Genomic DNA, 16,542 nt, shown 5'->3' on the forward strand with positions numbered 1-16,542 from the left:
CATCTTCGACCTTTTATTACACAATCTAATGCCGAGACCATTGCTCAGGCTATAATGGGTGCAAAAATTGACTACTGCTGCCTGTTGTATGGCATTAGTAAACAGGACTGAAATCAGCTACAGGTGATACAAAACAGTGTGGTTCGAGTGGTCACTGGAATTGCCTGGAGAGATTATGTCTCGGAGGACAGACGTAGCTTGCAGTGACTCCCAATAGAATCGAGACTACTATATCGCCTTTTATTAATTGCACACAAATGCCGATTGGGCAAAACGCCTTCTTATCTACTTAATTGCTCAAAGATAAAATACACACGAGATCCCTTAGATCCAGTAATACAGACCAGTTGACCCCTACCAGATGTAACACTATTAAAGCCACAAAAGGAGCCTTCCAGAATGCGGCCCCTAGATCATGGAATGGTCTTCCTCCTGATCTTAGAGGTCAGAAGTCTACTGAAATTTTCAGGAAGAAATAAAAAACTCTGTTATTTGCCTGACCTGCTCTCTTTCCGAAATTGCTTCCCTTGTTAGTCGTGTTTTTATGACTTAGATTTGTTTATTGGTTTTTCTATGTTGTGTGCAGCCTTAAGCGTACAGGTCCATGGTTTGCGCGGTATAAATCATGGAATGTAAAGTAAAGACTAAGTCACGGCTTTGGGAGAAAGTATGGTTCCCAGGGATGGAGAAGGTAGCAGACACATCGATACAGAACTGCAAATGGTGCCAGTCCAATTAATAGAAACAGACAACCATCCATTAAATCCCCAACGCTTAGCACATATCCATGGTAGATCATAAGTGTTGATTTTGGTAAGTCATGTCTTATCAGCACTTCCTCAAACCAGCTGATCATTTGTCACAATATCTTGAGGAAGAATGTGTTTCCCCAACGTCAGAACAAACGGTAATTCCAGTGTTCCAAAAGGTGTTTTCTGCTTATGGGATTCCAGAATCCATCAGCTCAGACAATGGTCCTCTTTCTCATAGGGAAGAATTAAAAAAACTGTGTGCAGAAACATGGGATTTCACATGCTTATAGCACCCCTTATACGTCAAGAGCAAATGGAGAGGCAGAGGAATTTATGATGGCACTAAATAGAGGATTCAGGATTGAAGAACCCTTGCATACATTAATGATGCTGTATCGCTCCACACCCCACTTAGCGACTGAGGTTTCCCCTCCAGAAGTGTTTCTGAAGACAGAAAGTGAGGGCACTGATACCAGACCATTTGTCGGGACCAGTGCCTGTTATAAGCTCAGATCAGTTGTATGAGGCACCCTTACAGAACAACATCACGGAAAGTGTGCGATGTCACATGCATTGCAAAGGTGCCCATCTGGGAGACCATGTCCTGGTTCAAAACAAGTATTCAGCCCACAAACTGAGCCTGCTCTATGGGATGTTGTCCTTGGTAGTGGCTGGAATCAAGGTCTCCATGGTCACAGTGTCAAGGGGGCGCCAGTCAATCATGAGGAATGTGAGTTGGTTTTATAATATAATAGAACCCTCTATATCTGTCCTTGCACCACAACTGGCAGCGCACCATGAATATTAGGAGGAAAAAGACCCAAAAGACAATTGTTTGGAAGATGTTGGTCCAGAAAAGCCACCATCTGAAGATGATGCCTTTTAAGTAGGACTGGAATCTGGAAGAGTGCTCAAGGACCAGGATAGCCCAATGCTTCCCAGGCACCTGCTAGTATCAATATAAGAGTAGCAGCAAATCTACACTTGGGGTGAGAGCCTTCTCTGTGTTCCTTTCTTATGGAATTCCCTTCCCACGTCCCAACGGAAGATCGAGGACCATATTCACTTCCGTAGGGCTTTAAAACCTTTTTTGTTCGATTCATTTGTGGGGGCCTCTTTTTATCTCTCTGCCTTTCTGCCAGTTGTCGCCCCCGCCCCCGCAGCTGCCCCAGGTGAGGGCCCTCTGCTTAGCGCCAGGATGCCCTTGGACCATGGTCGTGCTTTATGAAATGCTGTAACATGACATAATATAACATGAAAACTGCAGGATTACATCCCAGAAAAGTGACTTACAGTATAAAAGTATAGTTTCTGTTCTATGTTTATATTTCATTATGGTTTTTGAGGGATGTTATATTTAAGAGCCAGGGGAACACCCGGTATGGGTAATGCGCAGGCTCGGCTGAAGAGGTATGGGGGCACATTTCAACATGATGGTTGGGGGCCCTCCTTGCTTAGAGTGGAAATCAGTCTAAGGCCCCCGTGGGGTGCATACATTATAATGGAGACAAAGAAAGTGCCGCAGATTATCAAGAGACAGCCAGCAGGTAGCTGAAACACTAAATGCCCAATGGAAAGCTATACATCCTTCTTTGTCAGCAATGCCTGATGTGGAGGAATCAGTGTTAAAAAGCACCAAGGGGGTAACACTTCTGTATACTCTGGGGAAAGTGAGGGCTAGAAGCAAACTCAGCTTGTAAGGCGAGCACTGCAAAGTGCACATTTTAAGCCCAAAAACAAAAGTAATAAAGAAAGACATATTTTACTGTGTTTTAAGACTGCTTACTGGAAACATGGGGGCAGTTGCTAGGGACCCCCATGAGGCTGGAGGCCCCTTTCAACTGAAAAGGTTGTAAGGCCCTGACACCATCCCTAGTAATGTGTGAGGAACAGGAGGTGTTGTAGGGTATTATCATGTGATCCAAAATAGTAAAAGGAGTTATGTGTTGCTTAGGCGAGGCACTCCAAGGGAAGCCACTGAGTCATGTAATCATTTTTAAGCTCTGTGCGAGCTGCAGTGAAGATAATAACAGCACCTTTGTTCTGCCAGGCCTCACCCAGGAATAACGTGTTTGGGCATTTAGTCATAACTCAGAAACTTGTGCTTTTATCGTTTATTCGAGTATGGAGAGTAGCGCCCACTTTACGGGGGACCACGGTAATCTGCCCCCCACTTATGTACTCTCCTGTGAAGCTACAAAGGCCCTGGTTTGGATTGTCTGACCGCCATCCAGGCATCGTGTGCGACTAACAATCTCTGTCTTAATGCCAGCAAGTCGGTGATCCTTCTGATTGTGATGCCTGCGCCCTGTTTTCCTCATAACCTCTGGCCGCTCTACCTTCTTCATCCTGTGAAGCAAATAACTATGGGGCCATCTTTGATTCCGCTGTCTCCTTCTCCCCTCACATCTTGGACCTTACCAAGAAGTCCCACTTCCAGCTTCACCTCTTTGGAGGTATTCTTCCTTTCCTCAGCTTCCCCCGGAAGCTCAATGTCTCCAGAGCTCTGGTCCTCTCCAGGCTGGACTACTGCAACAGCCTCTTCCTCATTCTCCTCCTTTCCTCCCTACGCCCCGCCCAGTTCAGCTAATCCAGAATAGGGCTGCAAGACTTACCCTTGGTCTCAAGCCCAGGGACCGCATCTGAACACCACTAAATTCTCTCCACTGGCTCCCGGTGGCTGCGAGGATCGAATTCAAGACCCTCTGCATCTTCTACAAGGATTTCTGCTTTTCACTACCTCTTTCCCATCTTCCCTTCCTTGTTAATCACCCCACTGCCGCTGGACTGGTGGCCTGGTCCTTAAGAATCGCTCAGGATTCCAGGCCCTTCACCCAGTCGACACCAGCACCCTCCACCCCCACAGCACTGCCCTCAGCGGGCTTCCTGCCTGGCGACTGGGGATCATCTGCCCTAGAACTTAACCTAAAGCCTCCTCACTGACTCCCCTTTGCACTTCACTCCCCCAGGCCCACCAGCACTTGAACATTCTCCCCCCCTTCCCCACCCATCCCTATCTCCTGCACTTCTATTCACTGCACTTGGACGTCCGAATGGCATACGGCCTATGCTCTTACTGCTCTTCCCAATGTTATTTACTTCCCTTGTTCCCTCTCCATTTTGCCTTCTGATGCTTGCAAACCCTATTCTGTTGTATAGACGCCTAACAAATGCTCAATAAATACAAAATACAAATACAAATACGTGTGACACTTGCAGTTAATTGTGGAATTTTAGACAACTGAATTGTGAGTTCTGGGACTTTCAATATTACTTTGCCCATTATAAGTATTGACCTTTGAGGCATCATTCGTTAAGTACAGATGGCTCAAAACTAGTGCGGGCCAATGTGTTACTCATAATTGTGGGCACATAGCCTCTCTGGGCTTCTTTAAAGTGCAAATCTTTTTAGGCACCTTCTAACGTATGCCTCTTCTCTCCCCGCACAGCTGAGGTTTGACGTGGTGCCAAAGACATCAGGTGAGTGTCTGTTTGCTTTTCATGGTTTCCTCGGCCTCGCGTTGTCCCATGTGTATGAGTAGGGCATTGAAATCCTAGCTTTTGATGTGTGGCCTGGCATTTATACTGGATACAGATGCATATGCACCAGAATGTAAAAAGACAAATAGATCTGGGCAAACTGCACTCCCCTTGCATGAGACAGCATGAGAGATTGAACATTTCTTTGGACCTGGTGTGAATTGATTTAACTTGTGCTAACCTCATGGATGTCGTGTGATTAAATTTAACGTGTGCTCTGCGTATGATTCTCCACCTTACATCTGAAACACATCAAACAATATGGTCTACTTTAATGTTCTTTACTCTGCACGTTCCTTTCTGTGCTACTATGATACATTGGGCCTCATTACGACCCAGGCAGTAAGTTACCGCCTGGGTCGTACCTTTACCACCATGGCGTAAGTTTACGCCATGGTGGTTGGCGGACTTACCGCCCCATTCCGAGGTTGGCGGGGCGGTAAGTCCCCATTAACCCATTTACCCTTCCCCATTCCCATTTTTGCCCCATAGGGCATAATGGGAGTGGGGAAGGCGTTAATTACGCCACCGTAAATTACGGTGGCGTAATTAACAACAAGGTCCCTTAGCGCCATGGATTTTAACACCTGCTAAAAGCAGGTGTTAAATCCTCCATGGCGCTAAGGGACCTCGGAATCAGGCGGTAAGGGTCGGCGCTGTTTACGCCGCCGTAAACCCCTTACCGCCTGGGTCCTAATGAGGCCCATTATGTTGTGTATATTTTTAATTGTGGCCAAAGTTGCCATTTGGTTCATAGCATTTTGCCTGGTCAGGGAATGTCCAGTTTATTTAGTTTTTTGTGCCTTTCAAATGGTGAATGAATGAATACTTTATTAGCTCGGATATCTCCGTTAACAAATGCAAACATTTAAAACCAAAACATCACGCACAAAAACAAGTACGCAAACAAAAATGTCCCATTACAGATTAAAAGACCAAAACAACCAACACATTCCCCTTAAAGCAAACCCAACCTAACTCCACCCCCACCCAAAAATAAAATGGCTACATTAGCAGGTTTCTCGTCCGCCGGGTCAGAGGCAGTGTCACATAATTCCACTATTTATAAATAAAGTTCATATCTGTGCAATTCAGGAGGAAGTACTAATCCACCTTCTAATCCGACTATTATTTCTTTTAAAAAAGGGCTTTAACATAACCCTCCGCAAATCCAACTACCATTAACAGATCGACAGAAAATGGCACAGATCCACATTTGCTGCAAACCCACAAGAGCACAATTTTACCAGGTCATATTTTACTCGATTAGTACGAGCCTTCAGGGGGAGCATATTTAGAGGAATCATCAAATTCAGGTGCCGATAATTGGGCGATGGAATTATGCTAACACCCCCCCCACCCCCCACCATCAATAATACCTCTCAAAGAGGAGAACACGCTTAACGAAGCCAGGGAATAGACTCCTCTCTAATCCTCCGCCTGGTCCTCTCTAAGTTTGCTCCTTGTGAGTAAGGATTTCAAGGCCGACAAACTTGCATGTTTCAACATATACACTGATTCAAGCCCACATTTCCTGAATAATTAAAAAACTTAATAAAACCACTTGAACTTCAGGAATGGCTTAGATTTTACCAATTCCTAGAGAATATGTTGCATGTTTGGATTCTTAGGTTCAGCCCGAAATATTTTCTGAAAAAAGATCCAAACCTGATTGTGGCCTTTGTTGCAAATGTATCCCCAATTCTAAAGGAAGAGCACAATTAGGCATTCCCTGTGGAAGGCCAGTCAACCTTTCCAAATTCTATTTTGAATGACCTCCAGCTTGTCTCACTTTGAATGCCCCCATAATTCACTGCCGTACAATAGCACACTCCCCACCTTCCTCTTGTACACCTCTAAACACTTATCAGTCATATGCCCGCCAAACTTGGGGTAGAATCTGATTAAGCCTCCCAGCCTAATCCTTGCTTTCGTACTATCCAACTTCAGGTGTTTTGCCCACTTCCCACTGCTTTCGAAAACCAACCCCAAATAGCCAAATGAATCCACCACCTCCGTTGTTTCACCAATTAGAGACCAGGAGTAGTTCACTTTTTTCCCACCTTTACCAAAAAACACAATTTTGTTTTTTTTCATATTCAATTTTAGTTTATTAGACTTAAAATATGTGGCTGCATACTCAAGGCTACCCTGAAGCCCCAAAGGTGTTTGATCTATAAGAGCAGTATCATTCACGTACAACAGGCATCTTCTCAACAAACGGCAGGCTAACTTTTGGCCCTAATAGGAAAGGATTAAAATCAGCAAAAAATAAGTAAGAGCGGGCCAAAGAACAGCCCTGTTTTACACCTCGATTTGTGGGGAACTCCCCCGGACTGCTGAGACATTATTCAGATGACTCTTTGAAATCAAAAGCATGAGTTCTGGCAGAACCTTCATATCCTGTAGTTTCTGTCCCAGGGCTTTCCCTATTGACCGAGTCAAATGCCTTCTCCAAATCCAGGAAGGCCACATATAACCTCCATTAACACATTTAAAATTAAGCAATGATGAATAGTTGAGAAACCACTCCTGAACTATGCTTGGGTGGGATGTAGGACATTGTTAGTGCTCACCCACCCATCCACTCTACTTTTAAGACATGTATTGAACATTTGACTAGAAATGTCTAACAAAAGAGATGGGTCGGTAGCAGTGGGGATCATGAGTAGAGCCCTTCTTAAAAATCGGAATGATTATGGCCTTTCGTCATGAGAGTGATATGACGCCAGCACTGGAGATTTCATTAAAAGGTTTTACCAAAATGTTTGTGGTCCAATCCGGGCTCCACTTTAAATAATATGACCGCATACCGTCCCGGCCAGCAGCTTTCCCTGCCGCAAGAGCCTTGGCACTTGCCAATATTTCCTCCTTAGGGAAGACAATGACGCCACCTCTGCCCTGGTGGCTGCCTTCACCGCACCCACATCAAACAGGATGCTGGAAAAATGGGTGACTCACCTGTCATCAGAAATTGATCCCAGATCATTTTCCTTCAGGGAATCAAAGACCCTGGCTACTAAACTCCAAAAGAGCTTGCAGTCTTTAGATGCGACAGCTAATTCCAATTGGGCCCATTGCCTCAAGATATATTCCCTCCTTTTCTGCTTCAGCAATTACTTGTAGTCAGACTTGAGGGCATGTAACTGCCCAGCATTCATGCCGCTGCCCTTCACTGCCTGGTGAATTTCCCCTTTCAGCGTCCTGCATTCCGAATCGTACCAGGCCGCACCCCTACGGAAATGTTGTAAGCGCTTACTTTCAGAGGTTATAGTTCTACTAAATCTTCGTACCAATTAATTACATCAGTGCCACCCTCTGGAAAATTACCAAAATCGGCCAGGAGTTCCTCAATTCTAACTGAGGACAAAACGGAGTCCCATTGCTCCTGAGTTAATAGGGGAAAACCTCTTGGCAAGCCCACTGCCTGATGCCACTTGGTCTGGGGGATAATTGGGGTGCTCACATACCAATGCCCTTTGGCTTTCCAATCATTCACGCGCCTGATAGCGATATTTCTGTTCCTATCCCAACCTATTTAGTTTTGAAATTAGTTTTCAAATCAGATCATGTCAGAGCTAACGGAGGGATGGGTAACGCATGCATCCCACGACCCTTTACTGAAATTAAATACCCCCTGTGGCCTACGCCTAATTACTGCAATACATGTTATGCACGTCACCCAGCAAGGATCTCTCAGTGCCACCCTTCATGAAGTGTCTCTGAAGTTATGGCTCTTGAAGCAGTCAGATTATCCCCACCCTCATTTCCATTTTGTGTTCCCCACATTCACATGTAAATTGCCTACCATAGTTCTTCCTGTTTTACTGAGAGGAGCATTTTAAAAACGTTACCCGGCGAAGAAACCGCCACACTTCAAGGGAACGCTTGAGCACATCTCAAGTCCGTCACACAACCACGCATTGAGCACCACTCCGCATCTGGCATGGATTACTCCAGGTGGAGACACGGCTTGCTGCTCTCTGGACAAGCCTCGGCGCTGTAAAACCACTAAGGTGGTGAGGGGCACAGTACATAAGCTTATTAACATAACATGGCATAACATAACAGATGCCATCCTCAGACAATGGCCCTGTGTGGGTTAGGTTGGGGTTGGAGCATAGCTGAATGACACCTAAGTATCTACAGGCATAGTAGGGATCAGTGGAGGAGGCTGGTTGGTACAGAGGAGAGGTAAAATGGGGGGTGGGGGTGAATACATGTATTTTGTACCGAGCACTAATACCAACAGGGGGTGTCATACTGTGCTGTGCAGTATGTAAGAGGACATATAGTACAAGTATCCTTTGACTTAAAACCTCTTTCACTTCCTTGACATCTATGCAGGAACTCTCCATCACACCTGCCTGTCTCGCCTGTGTTTTTAAAACATCTTTTTAATAGAGTTTTAAGATACATAAAAAACAAAGAGCAAGGCCCTCAACGTGAAAGATCTCCACATAGTTTAGCCAGGAAAAGTGAATGTCACACAGCATCGTTATGGGGCCTTTCTGATAGTCCTCTTTAACACCATTCTCTCAGCAACCAAATACTTATTCAATAACTTCGTACCAGCATAACAGCCTAAACAGTGTGAATACACATTGAGATTGAGCTTCAGGGTTTTATGGGCCATAATTACACAATAAACCCCAACGGGCTGGTTTTTACCAGCCAGGAAATGCCCAGGCAAGTGAGAAGCCTGAGCTTTGGCCCACTAAAAACCCCACCCGGCGCAGTGTATTGCTATTAGTATTCCGACAGGCAAAGTCTGCCTGCTGTCTGCAGTGAGAGATGAACTGCTGACTACACAGCTCGTCAGGCAGCGTGTGACCCGGTTGTGAGGGCTGCCTACTGACTGTTACTCTCCTGTATTTTCTCACACCTCTTTTATTTTCTACTGCACTCTTTGGTCTCCCACTAACTCGACTTGCTCCCCATAAATCTGTTTTTAATGCCTCTACTTGTGTACTTTTCTGTTTGGCCCCACTTGATTCCATTTCTTATGCTCTTCTCATTATTGGCTGGCTTTCTTTTCAAGCTCAACTCAAATTTAATTTTCTGTGCCTCGTTTTCAAATCTCTGCATTGTTTTGCGCCTATGTCTCCTCTCTGGTTTCGTTCTATACTCCGTCCCAGTCTCTTGGCTCTAGTTCTCAACTCCTCCTTGTAGTTCATCGAACTCCATGTGCGCATTGCCTTTTTGCACTGGAATCCTCTTCATCTTTCTTTACGATCTATTGCTATCTATTCTGTGTTTTGTAAATTGCTGAAGTCTCATCTACTCAAGCATGGTTGATGTAACAGACTGAATTTGCTAAAACTTCATGTTATTGTACCGTTTTGTTGCTATGTTGCGTACTTTGGTTTAAGGAGCTAAATACATTTCAAATTAATACAAATACCAAAAAAATACAATTTTTCCCGGGATACTAATAGTTATTCTTTACGTTGAGACAAGGCATGGTTGCTGTTTCTCAACTTTAAAAAAACTACAAACAAAGAAGGCTACCATGGACTAAGGAGAACAGGACTACACGCAGTCCCTTCTCTCTTTCCATGGTGGCCATTGAGGCAACAGAGATGCGCTGGGAACACCTAGTGTTTCCTGCACTGGTGAGGGACAAAGGAGCACAAGGTAAGTTGGGTGGTGGTGGTGGGTGGTGGATGTGGAAATTGAGGTTGTGGGATAGGGAAGAAGGGGAAAGGGAGCGTGTGGCCGGGGGAGCACTAAACTGAATTCTTGACAGGAAGGGTGGCGGTACGTGCGCAAATTTGTGGGTGTGTATACAAACAAGATACGTTGGTGTTGGTGGTGGTATGAATCTTAACATTTTTCACTGCTTGCTGCTTAAGATTGTTAGTAATTTTGTTCGAGAGAGATGCTTTTTTGTGTGAACAATCGTCAGATATCACATTTTCATGTGGCATCAGAGAGCTCTCATTGTCACCTAGCTCATCAAGGGTTAAGGCATTACAGTCCTGGAGAAAGATGGTCACCTCCAGTTCAGCTTCAGTGCTTCTGGATTGAATGGTGAGTGCTGCCCATATTACAGATATTTCCTGTAGCTTCACCACATCCTACAGATTTGCTTTAATGCTCCACTGCGCACCCTTCCAGCAATGCGCATAGTGCAACACAGAGAGGCTCCCTCTCCAGCCCTATGCGATCCACAACCCAAGCTTGGAAACCACCAGCTTCTCTTCACCATGAAGAAACCCCATCTGGTGCCATTGTACGTTCCGTATTTTACAAAAAAGGGGGGGTGCCCCCTGCGTGTTCAGTGGGAGTTCGGGGCAAAGTACAAAGAAAACACAGGGTTTTAACTCTCACTATTAGTTGACCAAGCAATTATGGCCACGGTTCAGGTTCACTTTTCCCAACAAATAAATGTTCTGCTTCGTAAGAAGTCAGAAAGAAAATAGGAAAATGCCAAGGAGAACAAGTAGGGCAAACACGAAAGATATATTCAATCATACATTTTATTAATTGATACAAACAGAAAGAAAAAAATGGTTAAAATGAATAATGTTATTCATAGTTCTGAGTAAAGAAATTTTATACACTGATACTTATGGGCAATACCAAACAGAATTTGCCCATAAAATGTTCAGAGAAATTTAGTCACAAAAAGCAAAAACCAATCTCTTAAATGGTTAACATTTGTAAAATAGAATGATTCAAGAATAAATCCAAAAAAGGGAAAAAGAAAAAAGCAAATATTTTTACATTAAAGCAAACAGAGTACACAGTTAGATTAAGATGTCTTGCATTGTTAAATCAAACTTTTTGTTGAGCAAAGGTAACTATCCTTTGTACATACTCATGATCAGAGTCTGATCATGCTGGGTGAAACTGCCTACGTGCCAGTTTTTAACCTGTTAATAATTGTTATAAACACAGATCATCAGTAAATTACTGTTTAGAACTTTAGAGCTGTGTTAGCGGCACGTTTCGGCTTTAGAGCCATTAGTCTTGGCCTTGATTGAAGAGCCTTCCTCAGGGCGAATAGATCTATAAGGGATCTAAAAAAACAGAATGAAAAAATAATAAAGAAAAACGGTTTGGAGGGAAGGCAGATGTGTAATTAAACACATTCCATAACATGCACTAAATGCTGTTGGCCCCAGTTTGTAAACTGGATTTTCCATTTTCATAAAACATGATGGGAACATGATAATGCTAAGGAGTTTAAACATCAAGGTGAAAAGCTACTGCACTGAACTCACCCTGTATGTGGCACAGGGTAGTGCAGAGGTTATCAGCCTATGGGATTTGTCGGTTGCGGGTGCCTCAACAGCCTGGGTCTGCAAGGGTTGGGTCCTCGAGCAGCTACCCAATATCCAGTATGATTTAGGATGAACTCACTCTGTAAAGAAGAAAGGGTGGGATGGAGAATGAAAGCTCCATTTATTACAGAGTGATGATGTGAGAGAGATAGAAAAAACCTAGAGATGCAACGAAGAAATGCAAATGGAATAGAGATGCATCCAGATATGGAGAAGAACCCAAAATGGAATACTCAGAGGGAAGGTAGTGCTCAAAAAGATAGACCCAGTGGTAGTACCCATTACTTCCATGACTAGGCAGCCATGTAGGAGTTTGTGATAAGGAGAAGGAAAGAGGAGGGCAACAGAATTACCCTGAAGTGAAAAAGGCAATAGAATTACAAAACTACCTTAAAGTAGAAGTCATGGAACCCATAACGTGTTGAGGTCCAGGGATGTTCATGCGATGCAATTGTCGCAGGGTAAATATGCCCTTATGGTGAGGGCCATCTCGGAGCTGGCAGAATCTTGTGTCACACGTAGTGGCAAGATGTCTGGAGACATAGAGAGAACACGTATATTAAAAGCGTGAAAAGTTGCAAACGAAACCAACAGAGGATGCAGAAGAAGCGCGTGGGCTGAGCGCCTGGAAAAACGGGTCATCGGGTACTTACGATCGATCCGTCAATACAGGAAACAAAGAAACAAAGAACTGCGCGAGGCATCAAGGGGTGAGCGATTGTGTCGCGCCCGTGTAAGTAAACGAGTGTGAGGCGTCTCGTAGTTATGGAGACCCTGGGTTAAGTGCGGACCCATGATGCCGTGCGAGTGGAAGATACCAACTTGCTGGTTTACACGGGATAGAGTGCTGGCTCTGTCTTGCATGTTCATAAACGTGTGTATTTTGCATGTTTATGAGGAAATGGCATGAAAAGAGAAAGAGGAGAAAAGTCAAGAATATAGCATGGTGCGGGCTCAGCCTATGACGAATGTGTTATTCTACGATATGGAAAGAGTCCACTAAGGCTGAATAGAATGCGCCTCGCGTTGGGAGTCAACATGTATCAAGGCTAGGTTGCTAGGATACCGGACTCGAGGAAGCTAGTAGATGTGGAGGGAGTTGTCGGCAGGCGACTGCAGAACGCAGCGATAAATTGCCGGGTAGGAGAAAGTGAATGTCTCTATAGCACACTGGATGTGGATGCGTACTCCATATGGAGAGGATGATGGACATTTGTTACAGTGAGAAAAGTGTATTACCCGAATGAAGAGAATTCATATGTTTGTGGTGTGCTAAATCCGAAAACTGGGCAGCACCCTTTATGGCATACTGATCAAGGAGTCATTAAAAGAAAAGGGCAATAGTGTTGCCGCAATGTACAAGTGCTAATATACATGTGGCATGTAGGTCAAGTGACAGTCACCACGGCACAGAGAACAGCAGACCGTGCCGACCTAAGAATAAAAGTCATGTAATTAAGTAGGACAAATATATTCCTCGTTGAGGCCATGATGGAAGGAATCAATTCTATATATCCACTGGGCCTCTTTCGTTCCGTAAACAGGCGCTGGGGCGTAATCACACACAAAGTGCGGCCTTCCAAGGTTGGTGACCTCAGAACTCATAGGATGTGCTCCCATATGGCTGCCATCTTGGCGATTGCTTGAAGCACGTTATGTAAACACTACCTTCATTGGTGTGCTGATTGCTGAATGTATTTTGCTCACAGAGCATCTCCAAAGGAAATCCTTGGGCCCCTCCATGAGCAAAATGCATTCTGCAAACCAGTGAAGGTGGTGTTTACATAACGTGCCTCTGCTTGAGACACGTTATACAAACACCACCTTCACTGGTGTGCTGATTGCTGAATGTATTTTGCTCGTGGGGCACCTCCAAACGAAATCCTTGGAGACCCTCCATGGCCAAAATACATTCTGCACACCAGTAAAGACGGTATGTAAACACCACCTTCACTGGTGTGCACGATGTACTTTGCTCACAGAGAGTCCACATGGATTTCCTTTAGAGCCACTCCGTGTTAAGATGGATTACAAAATCAGTACTGGTGGGAGGATTTTGAGAGGCCATCCTATTATCGTGAGCAGGGAAGACACTGAGAGGTTAGCCAAACCCAATCAAGATAAAGTAGCAGAACAGCAAAACTTAGTCTCTGGAAGGGCATGAGAATGGTCTGGGGTTACAGTGAGTCCACACAGAACAACACCAGCAATTCAAGTTAGACAATAAGTGTTTAAAATGCAATTATCTATTGGACCTTTTGTTTACACACTATGCAGATAAAAATCATAGGTAAATATTGTCACATAGAACCATATAAAACATATATACACCCACCCTTAGAACAACTAGAATTGGATATGAATCAATTACCAGTGCAACACAGGTGAGTAGTCAGATGCTGAGAATAGACAGACCTCAGATACACAAAAACAACATCAATCAATCATGTAAAGTCCAAGCCTAAGATGTTTTGGGGCAGTGTTTCCAAAAGGCACTGGTTCCAAATCATATACAGCTTCGGGTAGGTTTATGTAGAGATTTGAAGTGCCAGTGGTTATGATTATTAAAGAGTTAGCCAAAGTTAGATAAAAGTTAAAGTAAAGTTCAGGTTAGCACTCAACTCAATCTGACCCACTGAGATAGGTCTTGGGAGGGATCCTTCACCCAGGTTCCACCACTAAAGGCCAGGTAAGATAGTTATGGCCAGGACTTTATACCTATAGAACCCTATGGGAGAACACAGGGGAGGAGAGAAACAGGAATGTTAACCCCCCGAACGCTGATTCTTCCAGAGATCACTGCTGTTCCAGAATCCATTGGGAACACAATCTTCTGCGCTTGGTCTGGTCGAGGAAGGTGCAGAGCACACGTTCGGTGTTGGGACTTAGTTTCGCTTGGTCACGATACACAGGAATTGGTTCCAGAAAGCTTCCAGTAGAAGACCCAAGTGAGGAAAGATGAAGAGTTCTGCGGGGCAGACCCCTTCAGGACGCCTCGCTCGATTGAAGGAGTGTTGCAACAGGAGTCATCACTGTCAGGCCGCGGTAGGTGATTTTCAGTCGGTGAACACAGGAGCAGGTGCAGCACAGCTTCCCTTGGTGAGAGGTGGCTGAAAATGCAGGAGCTGGCGACTTGTGGCAGAATCTGAAGATCTGCAAAGTTCCAAGGTTCTGCTCGGAATGACGACGGCTGCAGCCAGGTAACCCAGAAGAGAACTGGTCGGTCCATAAATTGGTCCAGGAACACTTCTGAAGGTGTAGGAATGGATCCTCAAGCAGGGGTAAGGCCTGTTTCTCCCACTGGGGAGCAGGGGTCAAAGAATCAAGGAAGGCCTTCTTGAGATCAGGACAGAGGAGCAGGGCTTCACTGGGACAACACTGGAGTCGATGAAAATCAGCTGCAGGGGTTGTCTTCAGGTTATCAGCGGGATGCTCTTCTTCATAGAAGTACTGAGTCCAACGATGATCTGATGAACAGTTGTAGGAGCCTTCCTTTTATCCAAGATTCAGACTGTGGGCAAGCCCAAGCCCACCAGTGGTAAGGGTCTGTCACATCTTCCCTGCAATATACCTATTGGCACCAGAGATGTGGATTGGGACTAAACAGTCCCAGCACCCTTCTCTGGCACACAACTTTCCCAGATAAAAGGGATTTCCATATAAGGCTTTTCCTGTCCTGGAAAGGCAAGAAGAAGGCCAAAGAACATTATGGACAAAGAACAAGTGAAAATAATCTCGTGACATGGCCATGTTAGGGTGCTAGCCCCCTTTACTAGCCATTTGCATTAAATACAACAGTGCACGAGTAAAATAACACATAAATGGTAACAAATCACAGCTGCCACCAGCTTGTCTTGGGCACATTGAAAGGGTTACTTAAACGCCATTATACAAAATGATATACAGATGCAAAATATCCTAACTGCACTTCACTGTAAAGTGATATGTAAAATTGTAACACTACAAAAATTCATGAAGAGAGACATAGAGGGTCATTACAAGTATGCCGGCCTGGAAAGAACGGTACCGTTAAGCTTGCCGGTACCATTGTTTCCGGAATAGCATACGCCGAGTTCTGCAAGGGGGTGCCTTTCAGCCCACCAGGTCTGATCTGGCGGGCCGAACGGCACCCGCTTGCAGACCTTGACGGATGCATCAGCACCATTCAATAATGGTGCTGGTGCATCCGTCCTCCCCATCCCCATTGAGTCCAATGGGACTCAAATGGGAATGGGGAATACATTTTCCATCTCCCGGGAATGGGCAATTACCAGGTTCACTAGGGCTGTAATACCCCGGTAATTGGCCATTCCTGGGCGCCGGAAAAAAATGACTCCGGCGGCAGCTGTGCCGTTTTTACCGGCACAGCTACCGCCAGAGTCATAATGAGGCCCATTGTCTCCAAGTTCTGATACTCTTAGAGACTAGTCAGTTTCCCCATAAGAATGAGCAAAACAGGACCACGAAGTAAAGCAAAAGGATTTACTTACAGCTAAAAGCAAGGACAGTGTTCAAACAAGCAAAAAGAAAGGGTGTCCTATCGAAATCCATGGAGAGAAAGATGCAAAAAATAAAATCTTTCCTAAAACTCTGTGAGCAAAACACTGAAGGCAAGATACTGCTGGGGGATGTCTGCAACAGCCAATAAAAAAGTAGCGTACGGGCAGCTGCCGGCTTTGCCCTGCAGTGCTTTGCTCATGGAGTATCTCCAAAGTAAATCCTCCTGTGTGAGCAAAATACATTCTGCACACCAGTGAAGTTGTTGTTATGTAAACACCACCTTCACTGATATGCAGAATGTATTTTTCTCACTGAGAGGGAAACATGGCATGTTTCTGTGTCAACAAACAATGAAGGACTCCAAGCCAAAGAATACACTCGATCGTGCTTGATAGGTACATCTAACGTCCCACGACCTATAGCCATGTAAGAAACGTCAACAAACAATGAGGGACTCCAAG

The 16,542-nt window shown here is 44.8% G+C and overlaps 1 protein-coding gene across 1 annotated transcript in view; it reads left to right on the forward strand.

The window, feature by feature from the left end:
- The window catches only part of LOC138492044 (peptidyl-prolyl cis-trans isomerase F, mitochondrial-like), a 183,054-nt gene that overhangs the window by 117,094 nt on the left and 49,418 nt on the right, over window positions 1–16,542 (forward strand). The window contains exon 2 of the mRNA XM_069618971.1: window positions 4,202–4,232. Coding sequence (XP_069475072.1) covers window positions 4,202–4,232 — 31 coding nt within the window. The remainder of the gene's footprint in view (window positions 1–4,201; window positions 4,233–16,542) is intronic.

The sequence above is a fragment of the Ambystoma mexicanum genome, chromosome 10 (genome assembly GCF_040938575.1).
Source record: "Ambystoma mexicanum isolate Mex_15411 chromosome 10, UKY_AmexF1_1, whole genome shotgun sequence".
In the NCBI taxonomy this organism is placed as follows: domain Eukaryota; kingdom Metazoa; phylum Chordata; class Amphibia; order Caudata; family Ambystomatidae; genus Ambystoma; species Ambystoma mexicanum.